Raw genomic sequence first — 20,790 nt, 5'->3', positions numbered from 1 at the left:
TATCGAAAAGATATTTCCAGTATCTTTTCGATACCAATTAAAATTCGGTGAATTAGAACCCTTTTTCAGTCATAATGAAAATGATGTATAGCATCGTATTATATCCAGTTTACTACGGATATAAAAATGTACAATCATAGGATAAAAACCAGATTTTTAGCCTGTGCCTTCGGCATCTCCTTATAATTTTAAGCAGAAAGCTGTTTATAATACGATGCGATAAATAACTATTAAACGAGGAACAGGGAAATAAAAGTTGGAGGTAAAAAGGTTTTTTTTAAGTGCAATATCCATCCTTGTTTTCCAAATTCATTGTAATAATATGCAAATTTAACAAATAAGTTTTATCCTAAAAATAAAATACACTTTGCATGATTAAAAATGCAATTTTTAAAAATTTAATAATTGCATTTTCTACAGAAATTGTAATTCTATAGAACAATCATTTTTCATGGATCCTATAGTATAAGACAATGGATGATAAATCCATGTACATACATCACCAATGATGATTATTAAAACTTACCCTCCTGTAGTTAAAAGATATTGGTTGGAAAGTTTAGACACTACTAGTTTAAGCCTAGCAATCAAGTACCCAAAGAGAATGTGTTTATCAAACTTTGGGTACTTGGTACTTAAATCTTGATAGCTTGGCAGTGTCCAAACTTTTAAACCAACAACTTGCTTGGCATAAAATTGTAATTTCCCAACCAATATGAACCATCCCACACTTTCCAAAGATTTATAGAAAGCTATAATCACACTTTGCAAGCTTTATATTAAAATCATTATTTTAGTTAGCTATGAGTTTTGAGAGTTTATGATAATCTTATGTGAGATCCAAGTAATAGTAAATCAATTAACATATATATAAAGTTATTTTGTTCATTGATGGATTTTAAAAAATCATAAAATATTTAATTCAGTGTTTCGTTTCATTATTTAGAAACATAATTCAATATACTTACCGACATTAACAAAAAAATCTTACATTATGAATGATCATAGAAAAGTATTGCTTTGTAAAAAGTTGGCGTCGAAACAATAATATCTAATAAATAAATTAAATATATCAGACACAAATATAACAAGGATGATAATATCTATAAGCTGCAAAGTTTATAAATCATTTATAAATTATTTTTTGATTGTTTTACCGTTCTAAAGTCCAAGTCAGCTGTCTGTCTTAATAAACACAAGATGAGCTTTATGGAATCATATGATATACAGTTTTCTACGGATATTGAATTGAAAAATTAAAGAATTATTCCCAGTTTTGTTTTCCCCGAGATTAATCGAAATTAAAACTACACTGTCTAATCTATTTACTACATATACATTTTAATAGCAGAGATAAACACTTTGACTTAATTAACAGACAAAAAGACAAATGTACATTTTTATCTCTAGTAACATCCATGAGTAGCGAATTAAAAAAAAATCATAAATAAGAATAGCCAAAAACCTGCTAAAAAGCAATCCGATCGTTATAGATGTTTATCAGTTAGTTATGCTTTATATTGATAAGAATCTTGACAAACACTTTCAGCCTTGTATCTTAAATAGCAACTGAGAAAATGTAATTTCCCCCATATAGCGATACGGACTAATTGACGGATAGACATGGTGAATTATAGAGTAGCCTCATCTCTAGTAAAAAGAACAATGTATAAATTTAATGAACTCCACTATTTTAATGCAGGGATTTAAAGGGATAAGACAATGACAAATAAATTTACATACACATGATTAAACACATAATTAACCCTTATGTAGATTACAATTAGTGGTTGAAACGTTTAAACGCTTAACTTAATGAATCAACCAATCAAAATTCACTAAAGTCTCCAAAGTTGTTAAGCCAACGAAAAAGAAAACATCATTATAAAACTTTAGGGACTAGTGTAATAAACAGCCCAATGCCCCCCCTCTCTCTCTCTGATTTTCCCTTTCTTACGGACAAACAGACAGGTGGACATTTTAAATTATATTGTAGCTCCAACACTATTAAAAAAAAGAATTTATAAATTGAATGGTATTTTAATGTCAATTATTTTTTATGTATATATTTTCCTTTTTGAATATAAAAGCAAAACACATTAAAATTTGATTCACATTTAAATATTATTATCTGATCTGATATACACGTACAACAAAATAAGTTAGTATATTTGAAACCAAGCAAGAGTAATGTTACCCAATAGGATATATAAGTTGGAAGGAATTTTAATGTTAGAGGGAGATTTGAAATCTGCATCAAATTTTAGTTATTTTTTTTTATAAAATTCGTTTTTGTATAATTATTTATCTAAAAGCGGAAATACAATTTAAGTTCATAAATTTTGACCAATAGGATAGGTGGATTGGAAACTACCTGCGCTCTAATTGGTTGAACTTAAGCTTCTCCTATTAGGGCGAAGATAATTTTCAATCCACCAATCACAGATGTCAAAATTAATTAACTTAAATTGTATTTCCGCTTTTAGATAAAGAATTATACAAAAAACGAATTTTATAAAAAAAAATCCTTAAAATTTGATGCAGATTTCAAATCTCCCTCTAACATTAAAATTCTTTCCAACTTATATATCTTATTTCCTAATCTGGTCTAAATGCATCAAAATATGTTTTTACAGGTAGGGGAGGGGACAATGGGTTGTTTATTAGACTGGTCTTCAAAATTTTATAAAAAATGTTTTCTTATTTGTTGACTCAACAACATTGGGGACTTTTATTGAATTATCACAGAGGATATACATCAATTTATCGACCATTGTCTTGTCCCTTTAGATCCCTAGATATTTGGCCGACTAAAAATATTATAAAATATTTTTCAAATGTTATTTTAACACTTACATAACGCTTCTTTTGTGTTTAAAATTTAATAAATTTCAGAAAATGAAACATCAATGGCTGATTTTGTTTCTGTACTTGAACATTTCTACTTCTTCTGGATGTGAACACAACAGGTAAATTGAGTCGGTTCCTTTGTGGAAATTATTAGACAGCTTACTCGATTCCTTTCTACAAAGTTTTTTTTGACAAGGGCATTAACCAAAACATTACTTTTTTGCACATGTTTTTCATAGTAGCAGTAGAAACATTTAAACAGGCAAAGTTTAGCCATCGTTCACACATTCAAGAAGCAGCTTTTATGGCCTAATAAAAAATACTCATGCTACACAAATGACCAATGATATGCCAGTATACAGACGAACCCCAAACTGTCCTACTTTAAGAAAGACGATTCCAGTGACGTCATATACGTTTAGGGAAGGGGTGAAGAAAATCTCTTCCCTTTTCTCCCATCTGTTTTGAAGAGATTTTCTTTCCCCTTCCCTTTTTCTTTCCCGAAACGTATATGACGTCACTGGAATCGTCTTTCTCAAAGTAGGACAGTTTGGGGTTCGTCCAGTATACATTGCTATTGACATCTGGTAAAATGTGCACTGGCCAATCATTGGTCATTTGTTTTGTTTGACGCCATAATTTATTAGGCACTAATAGCTGCTTCCACGTTCATGTTTTATTTCGGGCTCTAAGTATTGTTAATTTTTACTGCTGCGCTAATTATGAATATAATTTTTCTTGTTTAGTGATGGATTTACAAATATTATGGATTTTCTGAAGAGGTGAACCTTTACTTTTCATTTTTATAAAGCTCTTTATAGTGCCTATAAAAAGTTACGTCATACGATACAATTGACCAATGGTAGGTCAATACACAGACTAAAGTACCAATAGCAGGCCAGAATACATCTTAATTGACAAATGGTAGGCCAGTATGACGTCATTTTTTTACTGGCACTATGAAAAGCTTCAGCTTTTATTCTTTTTAATAGGATGATTGTCTATCTGTGTTAAGACATCGACAACTAATAAAATGAAATAATGTTTTTACTTTTATAATTATCACTTTTTTATGGGGGCGAATAAACTAATAAATTTCCACCCCCCCAAAAAAAATTTTTTTCCTTTAAATCTAAAATACAAAAAATTGGTTTGATCAAACCTCTTGGGGCAAAGCCCCTAGAGGCTAGGGGCGAAGCTGCTAGTCCTAATACATAAAGTAGTAAGCATTTTTGTCTGTAGCGAAGGATCACGCTAACCACTGAACCGATATGGTCCTTCTTTACAGTGAAGCTACTTATAGGTCTCGGTGTGGTTTTAAGCTATTTAAGTCCGGGTAGGTATGGTTTTAGGCTATATTTCTGCCCTTCCATATTTCTTCAAATATTGAGCCCCTAGATGTGGGTGCAGCCGCAATTTATTATATAAAGTAGTAAGCTTTTTTGTCTGTAGCGAAGGTTATCGATAACCACTGAACAGATATGGTTCTCCTTTACAGCGAAGCTTCTTATAGGTCCTGAGATGGTTTTAGGCTATTTTTCTTACCTTCCATATCCCACGAATATAAAGCCCCTACATGCTAGGGGCGCAGCCGCTAGTCCTAATACATAAAGTAGTAAGCATTTTTGTCTGTAGAGAAGGATCACGCTAACCACTGAACCGATATGGTCCTTCTTTACAGTAAAGCTACTTATATGTCTCGGATGGTTTTAAGCTATTTTATCTTTTATAAAAGTCCGGGTAGGTATGGTTTTTATTTCTGTCCTTCCATATTTCTTCAAATATTGAGCCCCTAGATGCTTGGGCGCAGCCGCAAGTTTATTATAGGTCCTGAAATGGTTTTAGGCTATTTTATCTTTATAAATTAGTTTATCTGGGTATGGTTTTAGGCTATCTTTCTCCTCTTCATATTCCTTGAAATACAGAGCCCCTAGATGCCGCCGCTAGTATTTATATAAGGATATTGAAACTACGCATAAAATTAATGTTATGAATGTCCAACTAATTCTAGAAGTAAAGGTGTTTCTTTATTAATATCAAATTTAAAATATTTTTATTAGCAACATTAGCAACACAATTCGGGTATAGTCCCTTTCGTGGCAACGCTCCTTAAGGGGCGATTCTTCGTTTTTTACACAGTAGCCAATTGCGGGGCCAATTGCATAACCCTGTGGAACATCACCTAACCAAATATAACATAACCTAACATAAAATAACCTATCAAACGCCATTTTAAAAATATGACGAATCGCCCCTTAAGGGGCGTTGCTACGAAAGGGACTATTCTCCACAATTCTACATAGAGTAACAAGATTTTTCTATTAGTTGCCATCTGCCTAATTTGTTTTGTTTTTTTAAAGAACATTGAACAAACTTAAAACTAGCTGCGAATTTGTACTGACTCTTGGCTGCGATAGCGGATGACACTGTTGCGGACGCGTCTTTTGACGGCTAAAAGTGTTTCAGTATTGGCTGTGGTTGAAAATTTAAGCCAAGCTTTCGAGTTTTCTTATAGTGACTGGTCTAAAATTTCTAAATGTTTCCATACAATCATTTATACAAAAGAATAAAACAAAACAATTTCCAGTATAGCTTCGAAACTGATGAATATCCGCTGGATTAGAACCGGTTCTCAGTCGTACTGAAAAATTATGTTTGGCATCGTATTACAGATAATTTTAAAGAATATTAAAATAAAAATCATATAATTAAAACCAGTTTTGTTATCCCGGGCCTTCGTCCTCGAGGGGCAATAAAGCTGGTTTTTAATAATTTTTCATTTTGATATCCGCGGAAAGCTGACTGTATTATGATGCGATAAATAACTATTCCAGTGTAAAGTTTTTGATTGATTATGGTTTCTTTAAACGCTGTTTTAATTGCTGTTTTGGTCTAAATCTAAATGATCAAAGAAAAACGCATTTGTATTGCTTAGAAAAAGTGATTATTAGTGATTACTTGGAATTAGCGTCATACGAAATAATCATATTTTTATCAAAGTTATTGTTATCTTTCAAGAGAAAATGTTATTTTCAAATAGAGTACCAAAAATTTGGTTAGTCTTCAATACATCTGATAAATTATTCTAACCATTAGTGTGCGGCAGGGGTTGTAGACAACCCCCTTTCGATATAAATTAAGAAGTCCTACCTAACCCAAAGAGATAAGAGATAAGACAATGGCCGATAAATTAATATTCATCCCAAATGATGATACAAAAATTACTATTTCTGTTGATTACAATTAGTGGTTGAAACGTTTGGACACTTAATTTAATGAACCAATCAATTAAACTAGTATAAAAGTCGCCAAACTTGTTAAGCCAACGAATATAGAAAGTTATTTTAAAACTTTGGGGACCAGTGCCAAACTCACCCGACTTCAACCTCAGCAGCGCAGCTATAATATTATAATATCTGCAGCTACAATACACGGGTCGTTTGGGCCATACTGAAAAGTCGTGTATAGCATCGTATTACAGACAATTTTCCACAAATACTAAAATTAAAATCATAAAATAATTAAACTGGTTTTAAGCTTTTAATTTTTCATTCTAGTAGCCGTGAAAGCTGTCTATAATGCAATGCAATAAATAACTATTATCCTAATTTCAAGATTTGCATTTAATAAAAAAACAAGTACATTCACTAGAAATATCTAAAATAATTTTAACAAACCAAAAATAATAAATAGGGTTATTTTTTAATTTATTTTCCCTAAATGTGTGTTATTGTTTAGTCAAATGCGCTTATTAAGTCAAACTGTTCCTAACTTTGGCCAAATGTTTATACAAAATGTTCATAATTAAAAGCGGTTTGACTTATTAAGAGCATTTGATTAAACGCTAACACACAAGTTTACAGAAAATAAGTAGAAAATGACTAGCTTTGACTTAAACATGTTCTGCATTTAGTATTCAAATACAGCTATTTGATCATTGCTTTCTTGAGAACATTTCATTTCATTAAAACTTATTTCTTCTGTTGTATGTACTATAAAAGAAAATTTTGCTATACTTCCAACAAACCAATAATAATGAATACAAAATATCAAAGGACATCTTACAACATAACAAATCAAGTAATAGTTATTTATCGCATCATATTATAGACAGTTTTCCGATAATATTAAATTGAAAATTATAAGATTAAAACCAGTTTTTTTTAACTCTGATGGGCTGAAGGCTCGGGCAAACAATACTGGTATTAATTTTATGATTTTTATTTTAATATTGTGAGAAATTTGATGCTATACATGATTTTTCAGTATGGATGAGAACTAGTTTAAATCCACCGGATATTAACCGGTTTTGCAGCCATACTGAAAAAAATATTAATAAAAAAGACAAAGACAAATAACTTTAATTTACATTTGATTTGATATTGTTTATCATAGTTTGGGGTTTACATACATTTATCGTCCATTGTATTATCCTTAAGTTCCCTAATATTAAAACTTGAATAAATGTAAATAAAAAATTTAAAGATTTATTATTCTAAGATTATATTTTTCTCATGTTAAGAAGAAACATATGTACATAAAGATTATTGTGTGTGTTTTTGACATGAAAGATTGTATAGAGATTGCCTCTTTTTTAAACGGGATGCAGGGAAGGAATAATAATTAATAATAAATTAAAGGTAAGTTGTGTATTGTGTTGTAGTAAAATGCAATTATTATTATGGAAGTTAAAAAAGTGTTCTTAATTATAACCAAATGTATATAATATATATTTGATATGGTCTATAATTAGGAACAGTTGGACATAATAAGAGCATTTGACTACGTCCCAACTTTACGGATATACGCGATAAAAATTACCCACTAAATAAATGAGGGGGTAATTATCCGATTAAAATTGTTTTGAGGGGAAAGGGCCACATTTATGTTTTAAAATAGTTTTGAAAAATACCTGATTTATAAAAACTAAGGACTTTGAACCATTTTGAGAAATACCATAACAATTTTTTGGGTTCAGGGGGAATAATGCACCCCCAAAAATAATTTTGGATCAGGCACATACCTCCATATAATATGGATGTAAATTTTTAGAAAGGGTAAATTAATGAGTAACAACCCCTTCAACCCTCTCTCCCTCCCCCTCCCCACTTCTGGATGTATAATAGAATTATTGATATTAGGAGGGGAGGGAATGGGGTAAAGAATGTTGATGTGGGAGATAATAATTAATCCATTGTGCTGTTGTAATAAATTGATAAATTGATTGCTTTCCTAATGTCTTTTATCATTACATAAAATAATTAATTTTTAGAGAGAAGTATTTTGCCAATGAAATGACAGTAATTATAAAGGTAAACATTTTTAAAAGCGAAGATTTTCTATAATTAGGGTCATTCCGTCCGTCTGTAACGGTATGATGATTCTTATAATAGAAAGTACAATTTAGAAAGCGTAGCAACTCTATATTCGTTACCAGAAAGTCCGTACGTCCATTTAAAACGTGCTGATTTTTTTGAGTACTTTTTTATATGATGTAATTATCCTATTTATCTGATTTTGAAATAATGATTCTTAGTACAACAAGTTACATTTTTATATGCAGTTCATCTCTATAATCAAACTTTAAAAAGGAAAGTAAATACTTTTAATGTATCCTATATTTAAGCAGTTTTTCAACACATTTACTTACAATTTTGTTTGTACTATTATACATTTATATTCTGATTATTCAGTTCGTTTGTTCTATCGTTTCAGAGCTTCGCTGTAATAGATGTTTTCATTCTTGAATGTAATTATCATTGAGAAGCTACTATAACTAATCGCCTGTCCAGCTATAAGACTGACCGTCACCCACTTCTATTATACATAAAACTAAACTGGGGTGAATGACTGCATTGCCAAAAAGGGGAATTATTTAAAAAACAACCACTGGCAATCAACTCTTTGATTACTTCACCTTTATAGAAGAGTACATTCACTCTCAGGGATTTAAATGGATAAGACAATGGCAGATAAATTGGTTTTCATCCTAAATTATGATAAACAAATTTACCCCTTCTGTATATTACAATTAGTGGTTGAAACGTTTGGACACTCAACTTAATAAACAAACCAATCGAAAATTCAGTAAAAATTTCCAAAGTTGATAAGCCAACGAATTAGAAAAGTTACTGTAAAACTTTGAGGACTGGTGTATTAGACATTTCATTGTCCCCCCTCTCTCTCTGTCTTGCTATACATAATTTGACCTTGTTTTTATCCAAAGAAAAGTGATTAATTTTTCTTAATAAAATGCCGAAAACTGATTATCTAATCAGAAGGTTTTGATATATGAAAAATTAAGACATAGTACGTATGATTAATTATGAAAGGATCGGAAAAATCAAATATTCTAAAGTACATAGATGTCTAAGGGGGAGGGGGGGGGGGTAAAGGAGTGTTTACCTCCCTCGAACTTGGAAACCCCACATTTTGTCACCCTGTTAGAGGCCTCTGGTGGCACTTTAAATGTTTTTATTTTATTTTCAATACCTAATTTGATAAAGAAATAAAGATCAGCTGTTTTCGTTCATGCTTCTACGATACTGGCACCGAATTGCGGCAATTTAAATATTTTTTGGTAATTTTCGGCGATTTTTCTTGTGAGGGTGGTGGTACCCTCCCCCAAAAAAGTAATAAACCTTCCCAGGACCTATGAGAAGCTACCCTGGCAAAGACAACTATATAGGTTCAGCTGCGATACAGAAGAGCAAACATCCTGTTACTTTATTTACAAGGATAATATTTTTTTTAGGGGCAAGATGAATTATGTTTAGACGACAGACTAAACATTGACAATTCTGTCTTCTTCACAACAAAACAGTTCCATAAGAAACTATTGAATCCTTTTAAATCACAGGTGAGGCATTATTGGGGCTTTCCCTTAAAGTGTTTGACGAACACTAAAAACCTACCTTCTTATTTTTTCGTATGCCAAACCCCTGTAGGGCCTGCAGGGCTACCAAGTACCTAATATAACCTAACCAAACAGAAAAGAAAGAAAAGCCTTTCCAAATTTCTAACTTATTTTAAATATAAAGGGGCAAAAGGCGGTCTGTGTTCGACTGAGCACTTAGAGGAAAACCAAACCTAAATGATCGATTGTTTTATTATGTAACACTTACCTTACCTCCTTCGATTTGTATCTGATCATCTAAAGAATCCAGAGCATCATCCGCTTGTAATGGGAGAAAATACTCTAACACCACAAAAGATCTTAGGTTAAGTAACATCCAACACACAACCAATCCTTTGATTGAACGACTTTTGTATGAGAAGTCCCAACTGTGCATGGTAATGTTTGCAACTGTTTATGGGCCAAGACATTCCCCTTACTTTAACTATGTCATGCAACTGACATAGCAGCATGGTATTTACACTTGAAATTCAACCATTATATTCATAAAGCAAAGTTTTATTTCATTTCCTTAAAGTGTGATAAAATACATTATGGAGCAATTTAAGGTTTCAGTTAATAGGTTAAAGAAGCACCTAAATCTCAAAACAGGAAGTCAAAATACACGGAAACCAGGGAGGAAGGGGACAATGAGCTGTTTAGTATACTAGTCCCCAAAATTTTTATAATAACGTTGGCTTATCAACTTTAAGGGCTTTAACTGAATTGTAATTTATTGGTTCATTAAAATGAATGTTCAAACGTTTCAACAACTATTTTTAATCTACAGAAGTGGTGTTTTCATTTAAGATGTACATCAATTTATCGGCAATTGTCTTATCCCTTAAGATCCCTGCACTGAATCGAAGAAATGGACCGAGATTGTACACTAATTTAAAGAGTACTAAAGCAACTCAATCAAATAGATACTGCTATTTCCATTTTTAATTTAAAAATAAACTTTTTTTATTAAAGAGTGTCATTTTTTTAGGTATATTCCTTAAAATTAAGTGCAAGCTTCCAGTCAAATGCGCTTATTAGGTCAAAATGTTCCTAATTAATCGTTTAATAAAACTATGCGTTTTGACTTAATAAGCGCATTTAATTTAATAAGTTTGTAGCCAATTGCGAAAAAATAACGCTTTTTGTAAACCTCGTGAAAAGTTATAAGTACAGTTTATGTACTACACAAAATTGGACACTGAATAAGCCTATCATCACTAAATCAAAATACAGACAGACTCAAACTTAATTATAAAATGTACATAAGATATAAATAGAAGTACTAAACATCAAATATCTCTTATCCCTGCTGCTGATAGAGCTAGAAGTTTCTGTGTTTTTACTTTTTAAAAGCGAAGCTTTTCTATAATTAGCATCTCTATAATCGAGTTCTAAAATATTAGAGTATGTCCTTAAACAGAATTCTGTATTTAAGCAGTTTTGCAACAAATTTACTTAAGATTTTATTTAGACTTTTATATTGTATTCATCTTTTTCAGTTCTGACACGTTACAAGTGTTAATGTTTGGTTGTCCTACCGTTTTAGAGCTTTTTTCTTCCTTATTTTTCTAGAAGCTGATATAATTAGGGGGGGGGAGGCTTGGAGTTCGCATTAATGTCTGGAAAGTGGATTAATCGTTTTTTTTGTTAAGATAAAGCAGTCATATCGTTAGTTTCAAAAACTAATTTACGGCTTCAAAATATTAAAATTGGTGCCAAATATTGCTAAATTCCCTAATTTTCATACTGGGGGTTAAACGTGTGAAAGAAAGGGGTTAAATAGGTATTTGATAAATATTGAAATAGCTATACATTTTCATACGGCCAGGATATCGTTGTAAATCACTAATTATCCCTTTCAAAAACTTAGCTAGACCGTTTAATTTTATTGGGCAATTTGAGTTTTTTTAAAAATATTGGATTTCTCAAATAAATAAGCATGTTCATATGATCACGGAACCTTCGCATATTACAAAAAAAATTTTCTAGCTAAAGTTTTTTTTTGTTGAAATATACATGAAAAAATTTAAATAGATATAAAATTTGTATAATAGATAAGATTTTTAACACTGAAAGGTTTTTTTACTTAATATTTACTTAATAGGCACGTCATTATAAAGTATAAACATTGTTTACTGAAGCAAAATGTTGTCCAGATTAAATAGTGATTGTCAAAGAACCACTTTATCTTGTTTGACTTGTAATTTTACAGTTCGTATTTGTAAAGTAGCGGCACTGCAGAAAAAAAAATTTATCTTCAGTTAAAATTTCCCTCCTTTTTATGAGGTTCTTATGATAATACTCCACTGTAACTTAAGAAGGGGTCATCTTAAATGGGTCAACATATGGGAGAGGGAGAGGATTAAGAATAAAATGAGAGATAAAAAACAAGGATGATAACTTCCTTAAAAGCAAAATAGTAGTACAAACAAACATTAACACTTGTATTTTGTCTGTTGTTATAACTGAATAATCAGAATATAAATGTTTAAGTAAAAACAAAATTATAAGTGAATATTTGGAGTTGCTATGCTTTCTAAATTGTACAATAGAACAATACTAACATGCCTAAATTCTAAAAAATCTATCAGTTCCAGATGTACAGACGGACGGACGTGCAACCAACCCCAATTATAGAAAAGAAAATTATAATAAGAGATATCAGTAAAAGACGGAGCGGCCTTGATTATAGAAAAGCTTCGCTTTTAAAAATTGGTCCTTAGAAACACATTCTTACAAAGGTATATCTAACATTGTCTCACATAAAAGTTAATTTTTAAAAGCGAAGCTTTTCTATAATTAGGGTCGGTCCGTCCATACGTCCGTCCGTCACTCCGTACGTCCGTCCGTAACAGATAGCTTTTTTCGTTAATTTAGGCATGTTAGAACTGTCCTATCGATTTCAAACTTTGCATAGTGATTCCTGCAGTAATTAGGTAAGATTTAGAAAGCGTAGCAACTCTATAATCAATTTTACATCGACTCTTATACATTTATAATCTGATTATTCAATTTTGACACTATACAAGTGTTAATGTCCGTTTGTCCTACCAGTTCAGCGCTTCGCTTTTATGGATGTTGTCATCCTTGTTGTTTCTATAAATGCTCATATTTAAACTTCCTATTGTATAGGATTATGGGGGGTGGGGTGTGTTCACAGGGTTTTTTAACCCCCCCCCCCCCTCCCACATTCAATTGAATATGATTTACTTTACAAGGCATAGGAAAAAAACAAGCCGTTCTTATTTTCTCTGCTCCCTTCCTGAACTACAAATGAATTCTTAAGAGCAACTTTTTTTATGGGGGGGGGGGGGAGGGAGATTAGAATATAGAATTAGTTTTTTTCTTTGGCACCTCGGGGCCAAAAAAACTGGTTTTAATCTTATAATTGTACATTCTATATCTGCGGAAAGCCGTTTATAATACAATGAAAGAAATAACTATTATTGTCCATGTTTTACCTTTTACCTTTATTTTGGCAGAAAATAGTAGTAAATCATATTCAATTGGATATGGGGGGGGGGGGGGGAACTCTGTTTAACTTTAGCCAAATAAAGGAAATCAGAGGGTTTATCAACAAGGATGACAACATCCATAAAAGCGAATCAGTAGTACAAACAAACAGTAACACTTGTAGATTGTCAGAACTGAATAATCAGAATAAAGTATAAACAGAATTATAAGTTAATATTATAAAGTTGTTCAACTTTCTTAATCTATCAGTTCTAGATGTACAGACGGACGGACGTGAAACCAACCCCAATTATAGAAAAGCTTTGTTTTTAACAGCAGTAGATATAATTAACACCCCTTCCCATAAATCTTTACAATAGGAACTTGATGTTTAAATATGAGCAGTTTTAAAAGTTAAAAGAAACAAAATTTAACTTTCACTTTTAATTAAGAAGCTTTATTGTTCATTGGTTCAGCGGTTAGTGAGATCCTTAGTTAGAGCATGACTTGGACCTTTCTAGGGAATAGGTAGAAAGCAATCAATTACAAATCTGCAAAATTAATCTTTTTTTAAAAATAGAATCTGTTTGTTTTGTATTGATTCTCTGCTTGTAAAACTTATATAATAAGCTTTTTTTTTAAGCAAAGCTTTCTATGATTAGGATCGTTCCGTCCGTTCAGAACAAATAGCTATTTTTTGTTAGCTAAAATTTAAATTGGATAGGGAAATGGGCGGAGATATGTTATATATAGAATCTGTACTTATACTTTTGTCTTTCCAACCCCTTCAGTATTCTCATGCAATAATTTTTGTATGCCTTAAAACAGCTATTTTTTTAGAAAAATAAAATATCATTTTGTATGTAATAAAATAGTAATAAAATGTTTAAAATAGTTGTACGGACATTCTGGTAACGATTATAGAGTTGTTACGCTTTCTAAATTTTAATTTTAATTTGAGCATTTATAAAAGTTATAAAAACAGAATGACAACATCCATGAAAGGGAAGCTCTGAAATAGTAGGACAAACAAACATTAACACCTGTAGAGTGTCAGAACTGAATAACATTATACATTGTTGTTCTAGGAATCTGTATTCCAAAAATCATATCATTCAGATAATTATAATGCATAAAAATTTGATGTTGAAAAACTTGAAAATCAACATGTTTGAAATGGACATACGGACATTCTGATAACGAAAAGAGCTAACTGTTACAGACGTACGGACCGACTCTTATAATAGAAAAGAAGTTGAGGTTTTGATTTGAGCAAGGGGTCGAACTTGAAACCTTACTTTTAATAAAGCAGAGCTTTTCTATGATTAGAGTCGGTATGTCCGTCAATTACGGTTAGGTATGTCCTTTAAACAGTATTCTGTATTTAACAATTTTACAAAAAAAATGACGTATGATTTTGTCAAAAATAATACATTTATAAGTCCAAGCAAACGAATGAGAAAACGTGATTATAAAACGTTGGGTACCAGTATAATTTACACTTTACAGTCCATTCAATCCCTACTTGCCTTCCGGGTTTTTAAAAATGGACAAACAATGAAATAATATGAAATATATACATGGATATACTGAGAAAGAAAATTTGTAGTTAATTTAGCTTGCTAACACAGAACTCGTTTATTGTTCATTAGTTCATCTAGTAGAAGGGGAGTGGGTAGATTGGGGGGTGGGGGGTATGGTTATTTTAGCCAGCTATGAGTTTCACTTTATCAGAATACATGAAAATATGATGCAGCATCCAAGTAATAATATTTCCGTTGTAGTAGCGCCTCTAAAATGGAATGGACACACACACAAATAATCTATGATTCATACCCATATCAACAAGGATCACAACATCCATAAAAGCGAAATGAAAGAAATAGCTATCTGTCTTAAAGAACAAACGAATTAAAAAGTAAAAACTTTGTATATTTGTTTTACATAGAAAAAGAGTAGTTTTTATTGCAAATCAAATATAATTTTTTTCATTTGTTTTTTATCCGTGGAGATTAACAGACATCCTATTATTTTATTCTTTGGTTTTCAATGATAACTATGATATATAGACAGAACAGAAATGTACAATCGTTTGATTATTAAAACCAGTTTTTTTAGCCCCGAGGAGCCGTTTAACTATGAAAGAAATAGCTATCTGTCTTAAAGAACGAACGAATTAAAAAGTAAAAACTTTGTATATTTGTTTTACATAGAAAAAGAGTAGTTTTTATTGCAAATCAAATATAATTTTTTTGCATTTGTTTTTTATCCGTGGACCGTGGGACATGAAATTACGTTGTTTCTCTTAAATAAATTAATAAATTCTGCAGATTAAGCATCAAATCCTCCCCCCCCCCCCCCCTCAAGGGGAAATTAGGAGAATTCTTACATGTCTACCTAATAAAACATCCATAAGTAGCGAAGCTCTAAAATTATGAATAATAAATAGACCATTTGGAACAATGTATGGTTGTCTTTTGAAGCATTAAGCTAATAGAAAAACGTTAAAACTTAAACAATTGAATTTACAATTACATAATCCTAAATTTGCCTAAACTTAAAATTGTTTATTTCTTATCAGTTCAGCATAGAGAAAGATTGATTATATTAAGTAGGGTCAAGCGGTGTGTTTTTTTTTCGGTTTGTTGAACCTGCAAATCATAAGGACTTAAACCTAGGACCCAATACTTTTTTACAGTATAATTTGATAAGTTATTTTATGTTAGTTAATAATGAAAGATACTGTGAAAATGCGATATATAAAAATTAAAAATCTGTTCGTTTTAATTAATTTCATTGCTTCTTAAATAGCGGATGAGGAAACAAATACTATGTATTATCATAATATTTCCATATTGTTTTCACTTGGAAATTTTCTTTATTATTTGGCGAATATTATCACTTTGCCTTTGTATATTTAAATCTAAAATTCAATATCAATTTTTCAAATAATACAATAAGACCCAATAAGTACCCTAAAAATTCATCTCACAAAAATTTCATTTCATACTTTTTTGTAGGAACAAATTGGATTTGTTTTTTTTTTCTGTCAGTCGATTAGAACATGGAGAAAAATGTCATTTAATGAAGGTGGGGAAAAAACTGAGATCGCCCCGCTTTACCCTAAGGTTTAATTATTTAATAAACATGTTTAAAGCTACATTGTGAGATTTTTACAAATTACACCTCTAAATATATAAAGATAGAATATAGATTATTATTATTGTCCACTGTCCTATCCCCTCCTAATATTTATGTTTTTCCCCCTTTTTTTTTGGGGGGGGGGAGCTATACAGAATCAGATATCCTATTACCTCCTAATATTTATTACATACAACACCAACCCCAATTTTTAAGCCATGATGAAGATTGTTTTGAGATCAATCATTTAGCAAAATATTGTATTTTTTGTATGAAAGAATAATAAAATGAAATAAACTTATTAATACAATTGAAAGTAACAGGATCATAATAATGTATTGTATTTGTATTTTCAATTTTGTTTGAACAATATGAAATAAACCTATTATTTATTACAGCTAATTTGTTATTTAACAATCTCCGCTAACCCACCCAACTCGAACTCTCATTGGTCTGTTTGTTTCGTGTCGTCCGACAGATTTTGCGCTCTCCTTGGTTAGGCTCGGAATTGGTAAAGTTAAAGCTAAGAAGATGTCTTTATTTATATTACTAGTAAGTAGTAAAGAGGAGGGAGGGGACTCGAGTATTATTATTATAAAGTCTCCTGTATTTATTTAAATGTATGATTTATGGGGATTAACCCTCGGAATATGGGGGGGGGGGGGGGTGGTAAGTAACTGGTAACATGATATTACGGTCAGCCAAGGTGTTCGTACAGAAATGTTGTAAGAATTATTCTTTAGAAAATTCAAGCTATATTTTAAATTTGAGAACTTAAGTAACTGATATAGATATTATATTATTTATTATAAAAAAAAAATTTGTTTGGTATATTAGATAAATAAATAGCTATTTCTGATCATTGATACACCAAAGTCAAGCAATATTTTGAAAAATTAAGTATCACATATAGATATTATAAAAAAACCTTTGGTTGGTATATTAGCTACTTCTGAATCTGATGCATCATTGTAACCACCCCCCCCCCCCCCCCACGCCAGAATTCATTAACAATATATATGCACCTGTTTCTCTACTTTGTGTGTGACTCACGTATAAGATATTTTAAGAAATATGATTGGGGGGGGGGTTACATAACATTTTTAAAAAATAATACATAATTAATAAATCTACAAAATCCTATTTCTTTATTTGAACTGACAAACACAACAGAACATAAAGTAACTGGAAAAGTCAAAAGATAAATTAGCAATAACAACTTTGGAGACTTTTTTTCTTTAATTGTGATTGGTTGGTTTATTAAGCATGAAATGCTGCCAAAATGGAAATAAAAAAACAAGCGAAATTAGCAATAAGAACTAAGATTAACTATCTTGATAATCTGGCTACGAGATTGCGTGATGCTATAAAAAAAATCTATTCACCAAACCTCTATTATTCCAAGTCATAAAATTCTAGTAAGGCCATAAACCTTCTTCGTATGATAATATTTTCCGGAATTTTTATGATTTTCTGACAATGTTTGACCGTAAAGATATGTGAACATATGTAGTATCTTATAAATACATCCCAAATCTATCATAAGTTGACCCCTTCTCTCCGTATGAAAATGTTAACAGAGGTGTGAAGTCTCAATTTCCGGTCGTTTGAATATATCGGGGAATTTGTATATTTTTAGGGTTATTTTAGTATTTTGAAAATATTGAAAACAGTAACATTTCTCTACGAAATCACCCATCGTTTACGATTTTGAGTATGTTTTGAAAAATACTATAAACTAAAACTATCATTGAGATAAAGTTTTAAATTCATATTTTTTTATTATTTTATAAGCTTTACTGTTTGACGTAAATAGAGAAGCCAATATATTTAATTACGTCTTATAATCTGAACATCCTGCAAAATATTCCTTCATGTTTTACAAAGGCGTGCGAACCTAAGGGGGAATTTTGGGGCAATCTCCCCCCCCCCCCTATAAATGATAGGATAATTCTAACATGCCTAAATTAACAACAACAAAAAAGCTATCCGTTACGTACAGACGTTCAGACGGATTGATCATAAATATAGAAAAGCTTCGCTTTTAAAATATACATGAGATGGAAGCTAAAATTCAAATCCTACAGCTATTTAAAAGATCTTACTATAATTACATTAATACATACACACTTTTATGGAATCTATATGCAAAAGTAACAGATGTTTATCTCTGTGCGTGTGTTTAGCGAAGGATCTCGCTAACCGCTAAACTGATATAATCCTCCTTTTCATTAAATCTTCTCAAGAAAGGTTTATAAAACTTTGGGTACCAGTGTAATTAGTCTAATCAACAGCCAAATGTAACCCTCGTGTATCATTCAAGCAGCTATTCAACAAAAGCTTTGCAACACATGAAAGTTATTATTCTTGTTTTAGATCAAAACATTTCTACTGCTGTCAAGCTTACAGGAAACAATGAAGGTAAACTCCCACTGAAGAGCAAAAGAACTTTTAGAAGAAGGGGGGGGGGGGGCTAATGAAAAACCAGTGAATACTTAACTTTATTTATGGCCCAAAAATCAGAACTGGATCTTTAAATCATTTTAGTGGTGATTCAGATCGGGGTGAGCCAACCCTCCACCAATGAGAGCACAGCATTTTATGAAATGCCGCTCTGTGATTGGCTGAAATTCGGCTTACCCCGAACTGGCTCACCACTAAAATGATTTAAAGATCCAGCTCAGAAAAAATCGAAACTTACTTAGATATTTGAAGAAATAAAAGAAACTGAGCTATCTGCGCGTTACTTGGTTTTAGTTAGGGATCAATCTTTTGGTCAAATTCAACAATTTTTAAGGTAAAATAAAGTAATAATTATATTTAAATGATTATCTTTATATATGTTATTATTTTTATTTTGGTTTTAATAAAAAAAAGAAAAAAAATATTTCTTTGCGAGGGGGGGGGGTCTAATGGAGATTTCTCTTGTGAGCGTAGTGATGCCCTCCCCCAAAATAGTTATAAACCTTCCCAGGACCTATAAGATGATATATTCAAAGGAAAAAAGTTCATCTAGGAACATCTAATCTATTTTTTTCTCATAGCATTGGTTAATAATTAGTATGATTAAGAGCATTTCTACTTATGGATGTTATCATCCTTGTATTATTAATTTCAGTAATCCTTCAAGTATTATAAGAATATCTTTGACAGTTGGTAACATTAGGTAACAATTTTTCAGTATGGCTTCGAAACAGTTTAATATCCGCTGGATTAAAACCGGTTCTCAACCACACCGAAAATCATATTTAGCATCGTATTATAGACAGTTTTCTACGAAAATAAAAAAAATCTGAAAAATTAAGCCCGGAAAGCTGTCTTTAATACGATGCGATAAATGACTATTATTTAGTAGGAAAACTATTCTATAATTGTTTGTTTCTGCTTGTTCTTCCTATCCATCTGTCGTTTGTGCGAGCTTAGGACAAAGCTCTAATCGTCAAATTAAATTTTTTTTTAAGATTTCAATGTTACTTCATGTTCAACTTGAGTGAAACAACAGAGGGGAAGGGGTTAAACGTCCCCACCCCCAGAATCTTGGGCCGACTTTCCGTAGGGTCTTTGAAAATCAAACGATAGCTTCGGGAATATTAACACAGCTAAGTCGCCAAAAATGAGCAGAAAGCAATTTGCTAGCAAACGAAAAAATGCCCCATCAGGGGGATCCAGGTAGTTGTCTGGTTATACATCTCTACTTAAATATTTATTGTTTATATTTTAAGATCTGATCTATTTACGGATTTTTATACCAACATGTTTTATAAAGATAATCAAGAAGTGACAGTCAGTAAAATAGGTAAGTTTTAAAGGTGCTTTTCCTCAAAGTGGCTGCCTAGAACTGAACCAGTGAACCCTCCCTCCTATTTTGCATTAAATTTAAAAATAGGGAAGGGGGGCTACCTATTTGGTAACCAATACAAAATACTAGCCCCCCGCCTGACCTATTTTAAATTTGCTTTCAAAATATTGGGTGTGAGTTTTGGGTCAACGAGCACTTCAAAGGAAATGACTATTTTTAAATATAGCAAAACTACTCTGTAAACCATATTTGTAGGTCAGTCGTTTGTTTAACTAATAGGTCTGTTCTTGCAGAGTGGGGGGGGGGGTTATACGGTTGTAAATTATACTGGTACCCAAGGTTTACAAACGAGTTCTCACATTAGTTGGCATAAAAACTTTGGAAACTTTAATTAAATTTTGATTGGTTACTTAAAACTAGCAATGTCTATACTTTTAACCAATAATTTAAATATGCTGAAGTGGTAATTCTATTTTTTATCGTTGGGTAAGTATTTATAAAGTTATTTTGTATTTTAGGAAGTTTTCTGAGAGGAAAAATTATCTATACATCTTCTGAAGGAAAAAGTATCCACCCAAACAAAATGAAAAACTTTCAAGGGAAGCTTTTTATAGTGCCTATGAAAATCACGTCATACAATACAAATTAC

At 31.4% G+C, this 20,790-nt stretch overlaps 1 protein-coding gene across 1 annotated transcript; it reads left to right on the top strand.

Moving 5' to 3' along the window:
* Positions 1–2,889: 2,889 nt before the first annotated feature.
* LOC145331272 (uncharacterized) lies at positions 2,890–20,149 on the top strand. Its single transcript, XM_080175891.1, has 8 exons — positions 2,890–2,969; positions 3,597–3,632; positions 8,123–8,162; positions 9,605–9,709; positions 18,719–18,763; positions 19,048–19,139; positions 19,461–19,508; positions 20,065–20,149. Exons 1-8 carry the CDS (start codon positions 2,899–2,901, stop codon positions 20,147–20,149), a joined length of 522 nt encoding a protein of 173 aa, XP_080032017.1. The 5' UTR covers positions 2,890–2,898.
* The last annotated feature ends 641 nt before the right edge of the window (positions 20,150–20,790 follow it).

The sequence above is a fragment of the Acartia tonsa genome, chromosome 11, assembly GCF_053477335.1.
Source record: "Acartia tonsa isolate MP-2025a chromosome 11, ASM5347733v1, whole genome shotgun sequence".
In the NCBI taxonomy this organism is placed as follows: domain Eukaryota; kingdom Metazoa; phylum Arthropoda; class Copepoda; order Calanoida; family Acartiidae; genus Acartia; species Acartia tonsa.
The sequence above is the reverse complement of the archived record's forward strand: the minus strand, read 5'-3'. Positions and strand labels throughout refer to the sequence as shown.

Excerpts from the sequence above, each read along its gene's own strand:
- LOC145331272 (XM_080175891.1), top strand. The coding sequence starts at position 2,899 with ATGAAACATCAATGGCTGATTTTGTTTCTGTACTTGAACATTTCTACT. Across the intron at positions 8,163-9,604 it reads AAATGACAGTAATTATAAAG|GGGCAAGATGAATTATGTTT; the intron begins GTAAACATTTTT and ends TATTTTTTTTAG. Across the intron at positions 19,509-20,064 it reads TTGACAGTTGGTAACATTAG|ATCTGATCTATTTACGGATT; the intron begins GTAACAATTTTT and ends TTATATTTTAAG.